An 18959-nucleotide genomic window follows, 5' to 3' on the forward strand; every position below is an offset into this window, starting at 1 on the left:
CAACAGGAAACGAAATTTTTGGAAGAATAACAGAAACTATAAAGAACAGGCTCTGAAAACAGGCAAGAATTGAGGAGGCAAACACAAATGATCACATCATCAGTTGGCTGACGGATCAGAGGATGCCCTTGTCCTATCCTATGCCTTTGCCCCACCCAACCAAACCCTATCTCAGGCTTCCACTGCATACATTTATTACTCCCCCCAAAGCGAACAACCTGGATGGCGGTGTCTGTTGAGCTGAGCCCAGGTCTCACCTACATAAAACAATTCCCAAGGAGTTGGGTGAGGGAACAAAGCTTTTACTTGGCTTCTAGAGTGGGAGGTGGGGGTCCTGCCTCCCACTTATTTTGGAATCCCCAAAAACAGGGATAGAATTTGAATGCTGAGCAGCCCCAAATAACCAATGTTTACAACACAATCTATCTCTGTTGTTCAGATTCCTACTTGTGATTCTAACTCCCTGTCCAGGACTTCCAAGGTCCAGGGCATGTCCAGTGTAGATTGCTATGTGCTAAACACCACTGATGTGGCTTGGGAGAGTGGACCACAGAATCACGTGTGAGAGTCACCCTGGCTCACCACCGGGGATGTGGGCAGGGAAACCAGATACGCTGGTGAGCTCTGGTGAGAGCAAGACTTATACAAGAGAAGTATCTGAAAGGCAGATGGGACAGGACTTGGTGATTAAACTGGGCTGAGGGATAGCCAGGAAAAAGGAATCAAAGGGGACAGCCCAAATTTCTGACTTGAGAGAGGTGGGAGGGGTGAAGAGTGTGAGAATGCACAGGCACACTGAGACCCAAGAGAGGCAAGGAGCTGGTTTGTTTCATTTCTGATTGGGGTGGTTGGGTGGGAAAAGTTTAAGGTTTTGACGTGGTGAATACACAACTGTGGTCCAATACACAACTGAAATAACACGTTTTAGAAAGAGACCAGCGAAGATCCAGTCTATTGGCTGAGGCCACGGATAAGGGCGAGCTTAGCCTAGGTGGTGACACGAAGTGCGGAAAGAGAGTGCTCGCGATTGATGACGTTTAGGGAGCGGTCTCCAAGCTTGCGACACCGCCTGGCGCTGCGCACGTGTTCGCGGCCGGCCCGGCCGGGAGCCCAGGCACCCGCCCGTCCCCCGCCGTCCTCCAGGCCCCGCCCCCGCTGGGCGGAGCGAGGCAGCGGCGCCGCGAAGTCACCGGAAGACGTAATCGGGTAGGCGGGGGCTCAGCAGTCTGCGACCCCCGGGCGCACCTGGGAGGGGCACCCGCCGAATGGGGCGAGGGGACGAGGAACCGCGGGGAAGGGGTGATGCCCGGACAGCCGGGCCCGCGGCGGTGAGCGCGGTGGCGGCGGTGGTGGCGGCGGCGGTGGCACTGGCCGCCGCCCTGCTCCTGCTGCGGCGTGAGGACGCGGGGCTGGGGGCTGGCTCCAGGTAACCCCTCTGCGCAGGGGACCGAGCTGGGCCCTCGCACCCCAGTGGTCGGAGGAAGGAGGGGTTGGAACCGGGAGTACCGTCTGGGAACGAGGCCTTTGGGTGCTATGGCACCTGGGCACATTCTGCTGCTACGGCCCCTTCGGAGCTGTAGATTGGCTCAGGTGCAGGGATGGCCAGGGTGCCACGCCCTGCAGGTGATTCAGCACTTTCCCCTGGGCCCAGACTGCGGAGAATAACAATACCCTTTTCCAGAGCAAATAAGCCACCATTGTTCCCTAGGATAAGCAAGGGCCATCCCTTAAACATCCCAAGACCAGCAACTGTCGGTGTTATTTCTGTAGCATGGCCGAGACTGAGGCGCTGCCAAAGCTTCGGGAAGACTTCAGGATGCAGAATAAATCCGTCTTTATTCTGGGCGCCAGCGGGGAAACCGGCAGAGCGCTCTTAAAAGAAATGTTGGAACAGAGCCTGTTTTCCAAAGTCACGCTCATTGGCCGGAGAAAGCTCACCTTCGATGAGGAAGCTTATAAAAATGTGGTGGGTATTTGAGCTGGGACTCAAAAATGGACTTGCAGTGATTCTTTGGGGTGAACGTATTTTCCATGCCTAAAGGCTGAACATTGCCCGGCCGGTGGTGGAGGAGAGGTGATCATAGTGTGGCCGAGAATGGTCTGTGAGAGCCCACTGGAAGCTGGAATCCTGGTTACAGGCCCAGGTTGGCCTCCCCACTCACTTTGTGACCTTGGGCAAAGCCCTTCTCTCAATGTAGACCCCATAAGGCCGGCCTGGCTTGTAATGAGGGTTCCAAAGACGGGGAAGAGCACGTTTTCAGGGCCATTGAAGCTGGGTTCTAGAGACAGGCTGTAACCCGGGGCCATTTTCTCAACCACTTTGCTTGTTTTATTTACCCGTCCACTCAATATTAATGTCAGTGAATTGCAGGCAAGGTCTATGGCAATAAAGGTGAGGTTCTTCCCTTACAAGAATTGCCCTGCCTAACTTCCCAGGGCTGCAGCCTTGTAAGTGGGATATCCTCTTCATCGTCACTTACACTTCCATGGTTAACCAAATGATATGCCAGACTTCCCCTAAGTAGTTGAAGTCTGAGCTTTGAGGAGATTCCTTTCCCCATGTAAAGGGAGTTGTGAAAAGCAGTAAATGAAACTATAATGTAATCCTGAGACCCCACAGCTATAGAAGTTGGTCCCACAGGCTTCACCGGTGGAACATTACAAATCACAAGTGGTCTCACAAATAAATGTTCTTAACCCCTGTAGGTCCATGGTCAGGTCATTTTACATGTAATGTCCATCAGGACTTTTCTGTTTAAAACGGACATCTTTGCTCAGACTTAGTTAATATGTGGTCTTCACCGTCTGGCTTCATGGAGTGTGTCAAATACCTCCAGTAATTAGAAACTGAAATTGAGTCCTGTGCTTTGATAATTGAGTATTGTTGGCACGTCTTTTGGTTATGCACTTAATGGGAACATATTTTTCTTCAGCATGCGCACAGTGCCAGAGAAATCCTTTTGAAAGAGCTAATGGTAAGGAAGGAAAACTACATTTTATTTGAACTCCCGGATGATGGGAACTTCTCAATCTGTCTTTTTTAAGTTTCACAACAAACTTATGAGGTTACATGGAGGTTTTTTGTTTTTTTTTTTTAAGATTTATTTATTTATTTGAGAGAGAGAGAGTGCATGAGCAGGAGGAGGGGCAGAAGGAGAGGGAGAATCAGACTCTCTGCTGGATTGGGCTTGATCTCACAATCCTGAGATCATGACCTCAGCCATAACCAAGAGACGAACCCTTAACTGACTGAGCCACCCAGGCATCCCTACATGGAGGTTCTTAAATTTGAGTGAGCATGAGAATTACGGATGATGCTTATTAAAAGTGTACTTTCTGCTTCAGAAGTATTGGTGCGACACCTAGGAATATGCCTTTTTTTATCAAGCACTCACTGGCTGATTCTAACACAGGTGGTTCATGAATTGGACTGAGGGAGAGATTATCATTTCCATTTTATTGCTGGAAAAACTGAGGCATATGACTTGACCAAATAACTTGGCCAAAATTACATGCTTAGTAAGTAGCAGGCTCAAGAGTTGAATCTAGGTCTTTGAGATTCCAATCGCCATTCCTTGCCCTGACATTGGTCTCCTTCCTGGTAATATAGACAGGTCTTTTATTTTTCCAGAGAGAAAATTATAATTGAACTTGACTTTAGAGATCTGAATCACTTATAGTCCAGTTATGTGTACTGTGGACATATAAGAGCATTGTTGATTTTGAATTCAGATTAATTGCTTTTTAGTGGGGAAAAATGAGCTTGCAAAAAAATTTTGTAATATGATTATGCATTCTGCTTAATTTAATTTCTATTTATCTTATTAAACTTGGTTTGTCTCCCAGCAAAGTATCCATTTGGTAAATAGTAACAGTCACTTGGTCATAGGTCTTAAAAACTACCCAGTACCTTATTAATATTGTGTAAATTATTAAGTGTATCCGTGCCTAAGATCTAACGCCCCAGTTTTCTGCCCCTCTGCCAGTGCCGCTCTAGCTCTATCAGAGGTTTCTTACTAAATAAAATAAGCACCGTGTGGAATCGCGATTCCCATGCCCTAAGAATCTGCCCTACTAAATAGACTAACATGGAAAAGATAGAAGGAGAATGGCAGGGGCACCTGGGTGGCACAGTGGTTAAGCATCTGCCTTCGGCTCAGGGCATGATCCCGCCGTTATGGGATCAAGCCCCACATCAGGCTCCTCCGCTATGAGCCTGCTTCTTCCTCTCCCACTCCCCCTGCTTGTGTTCCCTCTCTTGCTGGCTGTCTCTATCTCTGTCAAATAAATAAATAAAATCTTAAAAAAAAAAAAAAAAAAAGAAGGAGAATGGCAGAAGACATGCCAGGGCAAAGAGCTTGCAAAACTTGATGATAAGTGAGTAGCCTCTTTAGTAATGTTCTGTACCCTTTAAATTTAGAGGGGTACTTTCCTGTCTCTCTCTTTTAATAACATCAAGTTATATGCAACTGTGTCCTTGTTGTCTAGAATCAAGAAGTGGTGGACTTTGAAAAGTTGGATGACTACGCTTCTGCCTTTCAAGGTCATGACGTTGGATTTTGTTGCCTGGGTACCACCAGAAAGAAGGCCGGGGCGGTAAGGAAGACCTAGATCTCTTTCCCTTTCACTGGCTGGTAATGTCAACGGTTCCTTTCTTGCTGACTCTTTTTCTTTACATCCCATAGTGCTTGCATGTAATGAGCTGTTATCATTTATAATTTCGTGTGCTGCCGCAGCCTTTGCTATTCTTTGAATAGTACGGATAAATTCATCTTTCCTTCAGAACAGTCCTGGAGTTCAGGCCTTCGTGCTGGTGACATCATAAATATTTACATGGTCTTGCCTCTTGCAGATATTGCTGTCACGCCGTCCTCTGACTAAGGCAAACCATTATGTCTGAGTAAAAGTAATTGGCTCATGCTGTTAGCAATAAGCTTTTTTTTTTTCTTATAAATGTTTTAAGCTCAAAGCGTTCTCACATGAATGATTTGCAACCTATTTTCATGCCAAGTTTTAAACTTATGATATAGAACATCAGAACAGAGGCACGATTCAGCTAGCCTCTAGTGATGACTCAGCCTTCAGTGGTGATTCAACCCCAGTGGTGATTCAGCCCTGACGCAGACTGTTCTGATCCACATTTTATTTTCTTTTTAATGGTATTCCAAATCGCATCAGCCTCCGTCCAGAAGTCCTATCTAGTTAAAAGTCACTGCTTACTATGTAGATCCTCGGCAAGTGGTAACACTGTCTTAATTCATACCTTGACTATAGTTTATTCCTCTGGCAGAGGATTGTTGGAGCTAAATGTGTTTATTTATTTAGTATTTTTTTTAGAGGGAGAGTGCAAGAGTGAAAGTGGGCAGAGGGAGATGGGAGGGGTGGAGGGAGAGGGAGAGAATCCCAAGCAGGCTCCACGCCCAGTGAGGAGCCCGAAGTGGGCCTCGATCTCACAACCCTGAGATCATGACCTGAGCCGAAATCAAGGTTGGACACTAAACCAGCTGAGCTACCTAGGCATCCCTAAATGTGTCTATTAAATATGCAGGACCACAATGCTGCCATGGGGCCTTATCATAGATTTATAAACAGGCCTGTGTATCAGAATCATTAGGAGGGCACATGGTTAAGAACTACTGGTTTATACCAACTAAGGAGTTCAGCTCAGATGTATTTCTCTGGCCCTGTTGGTGATCCAGAGAATAATTCTATTTATGCTTTTAGTATGGATGTATTTCCAAATCTTCGGCAGTTCTGTTATGTCCACTTTGGAACCCAGCTGGGTTTTGAGCTCTGTGCTAGGAAGTATGGATTATAGAGAAGTTTGACTCTCCCTGGAATTGGCACATTGTGTCTCCTAGAAAGGGTCATATTCCTGCTCAGCAGCTAGTACAGTCATTTCTGTCCCAGGGACAGTCACAAGCAGTGTGCCCTCTAAGAAGCATTGGAAAACTTTTGTTCTAGTACACTGCGGGTTCAACTGTCTCAAGTGCCAACCTGATTTTGGCGGTGACTCAGCAAAATGAAAACCACTGCATTAGGCATAGAGCAGTTGATTTTCATGACATGAGGCAAATCCCATTATAGGGTGCTGCAAGGAAAAGTCTAAATTGCTTTGTTGCCTCCAAATCCTGTAAAGCAATTTTAATCAGAGGAATTGGATGTCTTCCCCATCCAGAATATTTTTTTAAGTGGAGTTGGTTCCCCACCCCTCAGGCTACTCAATACCTTTTATTCTCCAAAATCAGTTTGAAAAGATAAAAGTATTAATGGGTAAGCAAGAGAAAAAAAGTAGTAAGCCAAATATAATCTCAGAAATGAGTTGGGGTTTAAATGGTTCAAGAGGATAATGATAGAAAGTAAGCTGACATTTCCACTGGAAAGTCTTTTTTAAAAAAAATTCAATACTAATTTAGATTGGTTGAAGGTTGTGGTAACTTTAGGCAGTTTAAAAGAGGTGACAGTTCACAGGTGGCTAGGTAATAGCAATTGTATGATGGGGGATTGTGGGTTTCCAAGCTCACCCTACCTGGTGTTCTGGGTCAGCAGCCCTTTCTACAGAAATAGAGCTCGTCAGAGAAGCTGGTGCAAGCCTGGTGTCATTCTGTAGCTGTTCTGTAACTGGAACAGTCCACATTTTTCCTTAGCGATAGGACTTTCCGATAGAGAAACTTCGAGAAATTCAGGGCTTCTGTCTCATTATTGATGCCCTCTGACTAGCCATCTTATTTCCCTGTGATCTTCCGTGTGTGAATTTTCTGAGGCTCTTGTAACAAAGCACCATACCCAGGGTGGCTTAAACAACAGAAATTTAGTGTCTCACAGCTCTGGGGACTAGAAGTCTGAGATCAAGGTGCTGGTAGATTTGGTTCCCCTGAGGGCTGTGAGGGAAGGAACTTCCAGGCTTCTCTCCTTGACTCATAGATGACCGCCTTTTCTCTGTGTCTCTTCATTTGGCGTTTTTCCTGAGTGCGTGTGGCTAAGTCCAAATTTCTCCTTTTTACCACAGCACTAGTCCAAGTAGATTAAGACCCACCCTCCTCAGTTTGCCCTTACCTTAACTTAATAACATCAGCAATGACCCCGTTTCCAAATAAGGTCACATTCTGAGGTACTAGAGGTCACGACTTCAACATATGAGTTTTGGGGAAAACATTACAACCCATAAAATTCAGTCTACTCAGATTTCCCCTGAAACTGGTGTAGAGATAGGTCTGTTCACTTTTTTAGCTGTTTGGAAAACCATTTCGTGTAGTCATGTTAGATGCTGATGTCCTCTTTCACACTCACAGGCCCCCATTGTCCAGTCAGTGCAGAAGCTTCCTTACTTGGCCCCAGTCCAGATCTACTGGGTCAGAATCTCTAAGGCTGGAAGCCTGGCAACTATTTTTAGCATCTTGGGGGATTCAGACGCAGCCAACCCTCCTCTGGTTGGACCTGCTTTTGCAAGGCAGTAAGATGTGTTGGTCTTCCTCTCCTGCTGCTTTTCTAGGTACTGGAGTCCCAGATGGCCTTCACCAGTCTTGAAGAAGTAACTTGTCTGCTAGTGAAGGTTGCAGTACCCTTTGAAAACCACATCAACATTGACCTGGGGTGTAGAGCAGAAACTCACAGATGTCACTGAGAAGAGCACTTATTCATATTCAGAGAAGGATGTGGTTAGTGAGTTTGAGGTGGAGTAATATGGTTTCGCCTCTCCATTGGCTTCCTCACGGTCCAGGTTCTTGGATTCTGTTGAATGGACAATGCCGGTAATGTGATTAAAGCAGCCGTTGTAACATTTATTAGGCATCGTTAGAATCTCCTGGCGTCTGATTCTAACGATACATTCTTCTAATCCTGGGGTTTGCGGACCAGAGACCGTGGGCCACATACAGCCTACCTGTTTTTGGATAGCCCATTGAGCTAAGAATGTTTTTATATTTTTAAATAGCTAAAAAATGTCAAAAGGGGAATAATGTATCATGACGTGTGAAAATATAAGCAATTCAAATTTCAGTATCCGTAAATGAAGTTTTGCTAGGACACAGCTGTTCTCGTTACTTTATGTATTACTGGTGGCTGCTGTTTTCCTCGATGGTAGAGCTGTGTCGCTGTAGCAGAAGCTTGCAAATCTGAAAGTGTTTGCTGTCTCGTCCTTTATAGGAAGAGCTTGCTGCCTCCTGTTGTAATGTGTACCGTTTGATTCGACATCTGGAAGGGGCTTGTGAAGTCAAAGGGCCCTCGGTGGCTTGAGGCTCTATTTGGATACCAAATAGCTGTGGGTCCTGGGGTGTGCTGGGTTGCTCCCGGGGGCCGGTGCCTCCTCATTGGTACTGAGAAAGGAGGTGACCACTGAGACCCCTTTAGCCTGCAGAATTCTTTGACTTCCATCATCCAGAGAAAAGAAGGCCCCAAATGGAAATATTTTGTGAGAACGTAGAGATGGACTCAGGAATCTCAGTTATCTGTTTGATTTTCTTTTTCTATCCAGAGCTTTTTCTCTAACCAAGATCTTGGTTCCACCACTGTATATCAAATATAGAGATGGCCTCCAGAAACACAAGCAAACGGGGTCTCAGATTATATTATTTGTGGTTTGTCAGCATCTCTGTCTTCTAGGCTAATTTATTGGGCTGCATTGAAATGGGAATAAAGGAGAAAGAATCTGAAGCAGGAGTATGGCTAAGTGCACCCCCTTTACAGAACGACAGGTCCTCCCTCCTTGGAGAAGGATGCCCCGGACATTGAGTCATTGCGGCGTGCTCTCTTGTCATGCCTGTCTGTGCTGAAATACCTTGTAGAGAAAAGTTCTTAAGCCAGCGTGTTCCTAGTTATCAGGATTGTGTAAAGGAGATTAGAAGAAATACTTAGTAGCTTTGGATTTTAATAAGATTTAAAGAGTCGTTGGAGAATTTGTCTCCTTAGGTGTTTGTGGAGCCTGTGAGGGTATCTCTGCTGAGTCTCATTACATTGTGTATATTCTTTTGAGCGGGTGCTGGGAAAGGAAATTTATAGTGGGAACTTACTTGATCAGTTCCTTTTTCTAGAAGGAACTCTGCCTAGCTTAAAGTAAGACACACTGACTATAGAATCATAAAGACACTGTAACAGAATGGACGTAATGCTCTCAGAAGAGATGTCTTTTCTCCTGCCATATGGTTGGGGAAACTAAATATGGTTTTTCTGGGAAAACACATGGAAACTGTGTTTCTGGGATGTGAAGTAGCTTGTTTTAGCTTGTTTCTTCTATTGCTTTTTTTTTATTTGCACCATTAGAGAACAAGAAAGGATGTTAATAAGATTTTAAAGATAGCTTCTTTCTATCTCTAAATGGAATCTTCCCTACTGCAGAGAAAATTAGCGTGTGTTGGTGTCTCCAAGTCTGTCACCAGCATCCATGTTTAAGTTCAGTTTCTAAGTCCTTGGAAGCCGTTGACCCCTTTGCTTTTGAGTTTCATTCACCAGCTAAAAGGCCATGCATCGGGGTGGGGGAAGTGAAATTCAAAAATTGTGGGCTTGGAAAAATGGGTATTTATAATCAGCTTGGGGGCTCAGAGGATTTGTGAAATCATTTTGGATTAACAGCCATTGATTGCTAATAAAACAATATTTAGCTTTGTCCAGAGAACAGCAGTGGAGAAAGGTACGGGCACCTTGTCAACAGGGCCCATTGAGTGGGGATGACGGGCTAAGCGTGGGGGTCTCCGCAGCGGCGTGGGTGCTCGTCCTTCATGGAGCGGTTGTCAGTTGTTAGCCAAGCCCGTGAAAGGAAGGACGCCAGAGTCTGATGGCTAGGGTGGTATTGATGTGCTTTAGCTGACTAATCAGATTGAAAAAGTCCCATGGCATTTATGTCACTCTCATTTTCATCAGACAATTGGAGATGGCAGGACTCTATTAAGGAGAGGTTGATCCAGCACTAAAGCCAAATAAATTAGGGTCTCAGTTTAATCAAATTATCCCTTTACTGGCCCTGGATTAAGCGAGAGAGACAGCGTCGGTCCAGGGACTTGTGATTGGCTGAATCTTTCCTTTATTTCTCAAGAAACCGATGAAAGAAAAAAAGCATTTTAACAGAGGCAACTGTGATAACGCTTCCAAGAAGTCGCGCTAAGACAGCAGCAACAACGAAGAGGAATTTATTTCACTAGTCAATGCTGTGATTTCACCGTGCATAACCAACCTGTCCTCGAAATCAGAGTTTGGGGATTCCTTCAGCGCACGTAAAATCTCCATTCGGAGAAGGCTCTGAGGAGACTCACGTCCCTCTCTGCGGAGGACCAGAGTAGTAAACTCAGTTTGCTTCACCAGGCGTGAAAGAGCAGCATCGTGAGTTGGAATCAGTGTGTAGGCGAGCCCGTTGTGAGGATCGAACATGCAGTTGTACAACACGGAAGGAGACGGTGGTGATGTGTGGGTGACCAGTGACGTTTATGTTACGTCAAGAAAGACAGAAACCTAACCCTGCCCTGCAGGTAGTGGGTGTGGTTAAAATGCGCTATCACCACTGACAGGAGGACGGGAGAGGCTTTCGGGGTAAGGGTGACGTTCTAGTTCTTGATCTGGGGGTGGGTTGCAGAGGGTGTTCGGCTGATGAAAAGGCACCAAGCTCTATGCTTACAATATGTTTACTCTTCTTTTATGATCGACTTCCATAAAATCTGAAAAAGGTTGGGCCTGTTGTATTAGTTTCCTATTGCTGCTGTAACAAATTGCCTCAAATCTAGTGGCTTAAAACAACATAAATGTATCATCTTACAGTTCTGTAAGTTAGAAATCCAGCATGGATTTCGCTGAGATAAAATCAAGGTGTGGACAGGGCTGTGTTCCGGAGGCTCTGGGGGGGAATCCATTTGTTTGCGTTTTCTGGCTTCCAGAGGCTGCCTGCGCTCCTTGGTGCGTGGTCCGCTCCCTCCATCTTCGGGGCCAGGGACCGGCGACTGAGTACTCCTCATACCACGTAGCCCATCCCTCCTCTTCGGCTTCCCTTTTCCACCTTTAGGGACTCTTATGATTACATTGGGCCCAGGTGGATAATACAGAATAATCGTATTTTAAGGTCAGCTGATTAGCAACCTAAATTCCACCTGCAGTCTGATAACCCTTTGCTGTGTAACGTAACATATTCACAGGTATGGGGATCAGCACATGGACATCTTTGTGGGGCCACCCCAGTTACGAATGAGTCCTTTTCATTAGCTGGAGGCAGCGTGAGGTGAGAAGGAAGATGGGTACGATGAGGAGCACGGCTCAGAGGCAGGAGTATGCATTCCACTCTCAGCTTTCTCTTCTGAGCCAGAAGTTCACCAGCTCACTGGCTCTTGTTCTCACATCTCCCTAATGCAGGGGTTGGATGTGATGTTTCCTGAGGTGCGAGACACACCTCTCTTTAAGAAAGAAAACATCTAGGATCAATAAGTACTCTAGGGCAAATTTTTAATTTAAAAAAATCATTGGGGTGGTAATGTAGTCTTCAGATTTGGAATCGTAGGAAATTCAGATTTGAAATTACAGAAAACTTCATTATGTAGTTGCGGGTATTTCTGAAGTTCAGCTCACTAGGCTTTAGACTCCTCTCCAGCGCTCTGGGGTTTGAGGATGCCAGCATCTGTGGTGGTCCCCAGAAGCTGTTGCTTCGTGGCATTCCCTTGTCTGGGTACAGGCATGTGTCCTTCCATTAGGCCCTAGAAATGAGTTTACAGTCTATTGTTTGCACCATTCTCCCCCCTCCTCCTATTTATTGCCACTTAGTTCTCCTCTCTCTCTCTCTCTCTCTCTCTCTCTAACTAGATTTGCCTTTTCTCTGCTTTCATTGGACTTTTCTTTGTTCATTCAAATATTTTTAGAGTACCTATCATGTGCTGGGTATACACTGATGCCGAGATATGAATCAAGAAGAAAGACCCTACCACTCACGACCCTCACTGGACTGAGTCTAGACCAGGGGTCCCCAAACATTCTTGATTATATACCTGTCAGAAAAAAAAAAAATGTGAGGATTCACTCTTTACTGGTGTATGAAGTATGTTGTAAAACATACACAAAAATTGGAAATTAAATAGGCTTTGTTCTGCTAGTGCCTGGATAGAGTTCTCAGGTATGCCCTGAGACTCCTGCCCGTTAGAGCTGACACAGAGAAAATTGAGAATCGGAAATTATTAAAAGACAAAGACATGTGTGACTTCAAGCCGTTTCTTAGCCTGGTCTTATTGTTCCTTTTGTTCCTTGCAGATTTGTGTGGTGTCTGTGTCTCAATGTCACTGTCCTTATTATTTCCCTGGCCTTGCTGCCGCAGCTGGTCTGTCCTGAGGATCACACTTGGAGCTTTTCCCAGGGCCCATGCTTGGATGCATTTTATTTAGATCTCCATCCCCCTGCAGGCCTCCTGGCCTGCCACCCAACCTGAGTAGTAATCTTTAAGATGAACTCGCAGCGTTTTGGAAATAACTCCCATCCTTTTCCCCCTTAGGAAGGATTTGTTCGTGTCGATCGGGATTATGTCCTCAAGTCTGCGGAGCTGGCAAAGGCTGGAGGGTGCAAACATTTTAACTTGCTGTCCTCTAAGGGAGCTGATAAGTCGAGCAGTTTTTTATATCTGCAAGTTAAGGTTTGTGCACATTTCTATCTTTCCTGTACTTTGGAGAACCTGCTAATTGGCAATACTAAATAATGTAGGTGCGCCTGGGTGGCTCAGTCATTAAGCATCTGCCTTTGGCTCAGGTCATGATCCCAGGGTTCTGGGATCGAGCCCCACGTTGGGCTCCCTGTGCAGGGAGCCTGCTTCTCCCTCTCCCACTCCCCCTGCTTGTGTTCCCCCTCTTGCTGTCTCTGTCTGATAAATAATAAATAAAATCTTAAAAAAAAAAAACACCTAAATAATGTAAAATGCTTAATAATACAGAAATGCATTAAATGCATCACATTGTGCATTTTCTATAGCGGCAGGGTTTTTTTTTTTTTTTTCACAGATACATTTAGTAAACAGGAGTGATTTGAAAGATAATTTCCAATGTCTTTCCCCCTGTTGATTATCTAGTAATCATGAAATCAGCATAGAATCTTAGCATTAGAAGAGACTTTGAGGCAGTGATTCTTAAACTTTCCCAGAGTAGATGATATTTTAGTATTGGGTATGGTGGCTCTTGCCCTCAAGGTATCTCTAATCAGCATGTTTGGGGATTCCCCAAGGCTGGCCCCAAGTTTGGTAATTTGATAGTCTCTCCAAGACGCAGCATATAGTTACAGTCATAGCAATGATTTATTACAATGAAAGGCTATGAAGCAAAGTTAGTAAAGGGAAAGAGTACATGGAGTGAAGACCAGAGGAAATGGGTGCGAGCTTCCAAGAGTCTTCTCTCAGTAGGGTCGCACATGCTTAATGCCTTCAGCATTGAGTATTGAGGAAATGAGAGAAATTTGCCCGAGCCCCGGAGTTCAGAGTTTTCATGGGGTCAATCACATTGGCACCCTGAGCGTGGAAAAAATTATAAACTTCCAGAAGGAAAGCAAGTGTTCAGCAGAAGCCACATGGTTTGTACAACAAGTTTAGGCACTAAACTACCCTATCAGTTAGGTAATGACCGGGACACTCCTGAAATCCAAGTTCCCCGACACAAGCCAAAGGTCAGCCTTGCAGGCAGGCCTTTCTAAGATCATAGAGTCTCAGCCTGCTATGTTAACTCTTCTATGCACCCTGCTAATAGAGACAAAACATATCTTTGTAAAAGCTAAGAGATTTGTCCACATAAACACTTGTATATGAATGTTCATGGCAACATTATTCATAATAGCCAGAGTGGAAACAACCCAAATACCCATCAGCTAATGAATGGATGAATAAAATCTGGTATATTCATGCAATAGAATATTATTCAACTGTAAAAAGGCATGATACATGCTATAATGTGGGTAAACCTTGAAAACATTATGCTAAAAGAGAGAGGCTGGTCCCAAAAGACCACAACTACTTTGATTCCATGTGTATGAAATACCCAGAATAGGCAAATCTATAGAGATAGAAAGATTAATGGTTGGTTAGGGCTTGGGGGGAGGGGATGAGAGTCAGTGCTAATTGGTATAGGGTTTTTGGTCGGGGGTGAAGAAACAATTCTAAGTGTAGATTGTAAGGAAGGTGACAGGACTCTGTAAATATACTAAAAAACATTAATTTTTAAAAAGCTTTTTAAAAAGCTACCCAAGATTATGTGATGCATCAGGCAAGGTGCCAAATGAACAGTATGAACATGCCAAGAAAAAGGAGAGCGTGCCACTGAATTCACAAGGCCTTCGGATATCTCTGTGGCCTGAGCTCCTCTGGCATTTCTGTTCTTAGAGACACCTGGCAGGAAAATTCATGGTTTAACAAATTTAATTTAAAGCCATCATATAGATGTAATCTCACTGTCTCTTGAAATTTGATGGGATTTTTTAGGAAGATAGTAATACAGAGCATCTGTGGGTCTTCTGAGCCACTGGAACTACCTGAAAACCAAAAAAGGTTGCTGTTCGTCAGCCTGCAACATTAATTCTAGCCTAAGGGGACGTTATTCATCAATGGTTGAACTCCTAACATGTTCCTTACTTAGTCTCTGGATCTGTTTTAAAAGCAGTCACGTGAGAGGCCGCACTGACTAGGCAGCCATCCTCTCAGTCAGGACATCTTTTTTTTAACTCTCTACTGCCTGTCAGGATAAACCATCTCTTCCTTAACTTCCCAGAGTCTAAAATTCTAGATAAGGATATTTACAATTACTGAGACCCGCAGAAGCAGACTATCTTCAAAACCCCACGTTATTCCCTCGTAAGCATTACAGTAAATTGCTCTTCTTGTTTAAATACTAAAATTTGGTTTTTATTAACAGGGAGAAGTGGAAGCTAGGGTTGAAGAATTACAGTTTGATCGTTACTCTGTGTTTAGGCCTGGGTAAGTATTCACACTGCCTAACAGTACACTACTGTTCTTTATTCCCCAGAAGTTAGTTTTTCACTTGAAGAGGCTGACAACGAAGATACCTAAGATATGAAAGGAGCTGACTAGAGGTGGATTGCTTCTCCGAAGCATCCTTCTGGCTTTGAAGGAGAGGGTAGACCATTTGTTGGTGCCAGGTTCAGAGTAGTCTGGAATTTCCTGGGTGGGTGGCTTTTGCTGCCTTAAAAAAAAAATCCTCTTCATTCGCCAAATGAAACCTTTCACCCATTGTATTAATCCCTTCGGGCTGCCATAACAGAATAACACCACAGACTAGAAGCCGTAAGCAACCGAAATTTATTTTCTCACAACCCTCGAGGCTTGAAGTCTAAAGTCAAGGTGCCATCAGAGTTAGTGTCTGCTGAGGCCTCTCTTCCTGGTTTGTAGACGGCCTTCTCTCTGTGTCCTGACATGATCTTTCCTCTGTGTGCATGTGGAGAGGGATTTGATCTCTCTCCCTCTGCTGCAGGGATACCAGTCCTATCAGATCAAGGTCCCACCCTTATGACCTAATTTAATCTGAATTACCCCCGTAAATGCACTGTTTTCAAATTCAACCACACTGGGGGTTAGAGCTTCAGCATGAATTTGGTGGGGTGGGCACAGTGCAGTTCATAACACCCTCTATGGTCCGAACACAGTAAACCATCTCTTCCTCTGCTTTTCTTTTTCCCTTTAGAGTTCTACTGTGTGATAGGCAAGAATCTCGCCCAGGGGAATGGTTGGTTAGGAAATTCTTTGGCTCCTTACCAGAATCTTGGGCGAGTGGGCACTCTGTGCCAGTGACGACTGTGGTTAGGGCCATGCTGAACAACGCAGTGAGCCCAAGCGGCAAGAAGAAGGAACTGCTGGATAATAAGGCCATCCATGACCTGGGGAAAGCCGACGGCTCTCTCACGCCATGACCACGCTGGAGGAATGCTTTCTATTGTAAAGCTCAATACCCACCACCTAATTGGTACATTCAGGGTCTAAAAATAGTCAGTGTGCTTTAACTGTGGTTTCACTTGTCTCAGCTGCAAAGATCCAATAAAAAATTATTGTGTTCGGTGCCGGCCGTTCAGAGCCTCGTGGGACGTATACATACATCACCCAGCGAGCTTTTCAGAGATAGAGATTCGTAGGCTCTACCTCAAACCTCTGAAGCAGACTCTTCAGGGTATCAGTGCAGGAGTCTGTTAGGTTTTTTTAAAGCCTCCCCTCGGGGTTCTGGTGCCGCTGGTGGGGAGGCCTGCTTTGAAAGAAAGGCTTGTCTGCAGTCAGAGCAGCAGCACAAACCTTGCATATCATGCAGATGATTCCTGTTTTAAAATTGTCATTTGTGTCTTTGAGTTACCCGCTGCCGACTGCTGAATTTGTGTAGCGGGCATCATGCCTTACTACTTCTTTACAATGTATAATAAAAGTCATTCTAGAACAACTTGTAGAATTCATGGGAGAATTAAAGGTAGGAAGACAGATAAATGGACAAGTCCTGGGTGATTGTTAGAAAAGGTCCAAGTATCAGTGGTTAGACGCAGCGTTTTGGCAGGTGAGATGATATAACAGTGCTGGTATTTATCCAGTGCTGGCTAAGCACCAGCCTTTACACATGCTATGTGTCGTATAACGCTCGACAACCCTTACAATCCTTACAGGTGCTACTATCATCAGCCTGTCTTAGATGGGGAGGCTGAGGCTCACTGTGGTTAAAGGGCCCAAAGCTGAAGACCTGAAGCTAGGAAATGGCAAAGGCAGGATTCTAACCCAAGTCAGCCTGACCCATAGCTTGTATTATTTCTAACCACTCTGCAAAAGCCTCTGGTATCTATATTTCCAGGAAGTTCTAGTTAACGGTGATTGGATGAGTGTATGCTATGGATGAATAAAACTGAAATATTTGTTTTCTTTTATAGGGTCTAGGATCCTAGTAGTGATTAACCACAAATGTTCACATAGCCAGTAGAAGTATATGTCATGGTACCACAGTTTAAAAGCTATGGAAAAGGAAAGAAAGATGCAGAAGGAAGGGTCAAAGTCAAGAGGAGTATACAGTGTTAATTTCCACCCAGGAGCAAAGGATAGTGGTGGAACCTGTCTTAACCTCTGTGCTGAGGGAAACAGTGATTTGAATGATTCAGTCCATTTTTACAAGGTCTACAATATGCCAGGTACATTCCAAGCTTCAGTGGACACCAGGGGATAAAGGCTATCCCCTTTAATTGGGGGTGTATATCTGTAGAAGGGATTGGACATTCCCATTGTCAGTCACCCAGAAGAGACACATATTTTAGGAAGGGGTCGGGTCTTAGGATGTGAACTTTAGGAAGGCGATGGAACATTCCTCCTGCCACGCAGGGTTCCTTTGGGGCTGGGCTCTGAAGAGCCCGCACATTTGGGTGGTAACAGACATGGGTTCCAAGGAGTGAGGCATGAAGTGAGTGGACCCCCTGAGGACATCCTGAGGCCTGTGGGCTCTAAAAGCAGCTACTCCCAGTGGCCAATTTTGAGTTATTCTCTCTCTCTTATTTCCTTACCCACAAAACCTTGTGTCAGGTCATGTTCAACTTTCTATTCTGGCCTCAATAGTGAAATGGGATGTTAGGGGGAGGGTCTGTCTGTGTTCATCTTTGGAGTAGAGAGGAAAGTGACTCCCTCCCAAGCCCAGCATCGTGGTGAGACACAAACTTCAAGGGACAAGATTCTGCGCCTCAGTCACCCTTCTAGATTGTGTGTTTCTTCCTTTACTGTTAATGTTGACTGGGTGTTACAAAGGAATTTAGCAGATTTCGCTGCAAATGTTATACACACAGGGAGAAGATGGCCCATGCTGGAGAGGAGTTTATGTTGGAAGGAGGAGGCAAAAAGGTAGACGGTCCCAGGTAACAAAAGGCCTTGAATTAATTCAGCATACTGATTGCTTCCTATGTGCTCCTGGGCACACAGGCAGCGCGGACACATCAGTGAACAGTTAAGTATAACCTAAAGGAGCCAGCAGCTGTTCTGGCAACATAAGGACAAATAATCAAAACCAATATTTGATAGATTCTGTCCTTTAGTTTACAGATAAGAGAGAGGAGTACATTCAGAAGAGTTTAGCAATATAAGGCATCATATGCATTCAGCAAATTTACCGAGTTCCTACTATGAGTTAGGCCGTCTAATATGTGCCAGAGAATGAAAGCAAAGAGACAAGGCCCTTACCCTCATGGCAAAGGGTTGGGGGTAGAAGCAAAAAAAAAGAAAGAAAAGCAAATGGTACATGCTAAGAAAGGAACTAACCGGGGGGCTGCTGGAATGACAGTGGAAACTTCTTGAAAAATGGTGGTTTGTATTTGTAGAGCATTCTTAGCAAAAGCCTTGAGGTGTGAAAATGATTAGCTCTAAATCAAAGGCTGGAGGGTGGGACCCAGGGTGAAGGGTGGGTTGATACGGAAGTCAGGCAGGATTAGGTGCAGCCTGGTAGGCCAAGGTAGTCAATTTAATCAGATAAACACGTGCTAGTCTCTGGGCCTGGAGCTTGATCAATTACCTACTGAAATTACTGCAGCCCACTCCCACCTATCAAAGCATTCTGTGGTTTGAGTAGATGTTAGGAAGGCATGAAGCACGGAACGTTTGTGCTCTTCCCATCCAGCAGCCATAATGTCACTTTCTGAATGTATCGAAGGGCATCACTCCCTCGCTTAACCGAGGTCAGCTGCTTCCCATTGTTCAGGATAAAGTTAACACTTAATGTCTAAGCACTTTACATATTAAGTCATTTTATCCTTACAGTGGCTCTGTGGCTACCGCAGTCATTATCCCCGTTTTGTAGGTGAGGAAGTGGAGGCGGTAAGAGGTCTTGATCTTGCTCAAGATCAGAGTGACAAAGTGACAGAAGTAGGATTCAGACTGAGTAGGTTGGATCGGAGTCCATGCTCTCACTTAACCACTGGACTTTAAAAACTAAAATCCATAAAACAGTCCGCAAGACTTTGGCACCTACGCGTGCTCTAGTACGCCCACACTGGCTCCTGCAGTCCCCTCT

The 18959-nt window shown here is 44.9% G+C and overlaps 1 protein-coding gene across 2 annotated transcripts; it reads left to right on the forward strand.

Annotated features, from left to right (window-relative positions):
* The first annotated feature begins 1069 nt into the window (after positions 1–1069).
* On the forward strand, positions 1070–16000 carry HTATIP2 (HIV-1 Tat interactive protein 2). 2 transcript variants are annotated; one of them, XM_040638896.1, is made up of 6 exons: positions 1070–1206; positions 1771–1966; positions 4489–4596; positions 12452–12589; positions 14844–14905; positions 15630–16000. In XM_040638896.1, the coding sequence occupies exons 2-6, from the start codon at positions 1772–1774 to the stop codon at positions 15853–15855; spliced, it is 729 nt and encodes a 242-aa protein (XP_040494830.1). In that variant the 5' UTR covers positions 1070–1206; position 1771; the 3' UTR covers positions 15856–16000. The 2 variants fall into 2 exon arrangements, with proteins under 2 accessions (XP_040494830.1, XP_008685126.2); XM_008686904.2 differs by lacking the exon at positions 1070–1206 and adding an exon at positions 1277–1426.
* The last annotated feature ends 2959 nt before the right edge of the window (positions 16001–18959 follow it).

Source organism: Ursus maritimus, unplaced genomic scaffold (assembly GCF_017311325.1).
Source record: "Ursus maritimus isolate PB19 unplaced genomic scaffold, ASM1731132v1 scaffold_23, whole genome shotgun sequence".
Lineage (NCBI taxonomy): Eukaryota > Metazoa > Chordata > Mammalia > Carnivora > Ursidae > Ursus > Ursus maritimus.

Excerpts from the sequence above, each read along its gene's own strand:
- HTATIP2 (XM_040638896.1), top strand. The coding sequence starts at position 1,772 with ATGGCCGAGACTGAGGCGCTGCCAAAGCTTCGGGAAGACTTCAGGATG. Across the intron at positions 1,967-4,488 it reads AGGAAGCTTATAAAAATGTG|AATCAAGAAGTGGTGGACTT; the intron begins GTGGGTATTTGA and ends CTTGTTGTCTAG. Across the intron at positions 12,590-14,843 it reads TTTTATATCTGCAAGTTAAG|GGAGAAGTGGAAGCTAGGGT; the intron begins GTTTGTGCACAT and ends TTTTATTAACAG.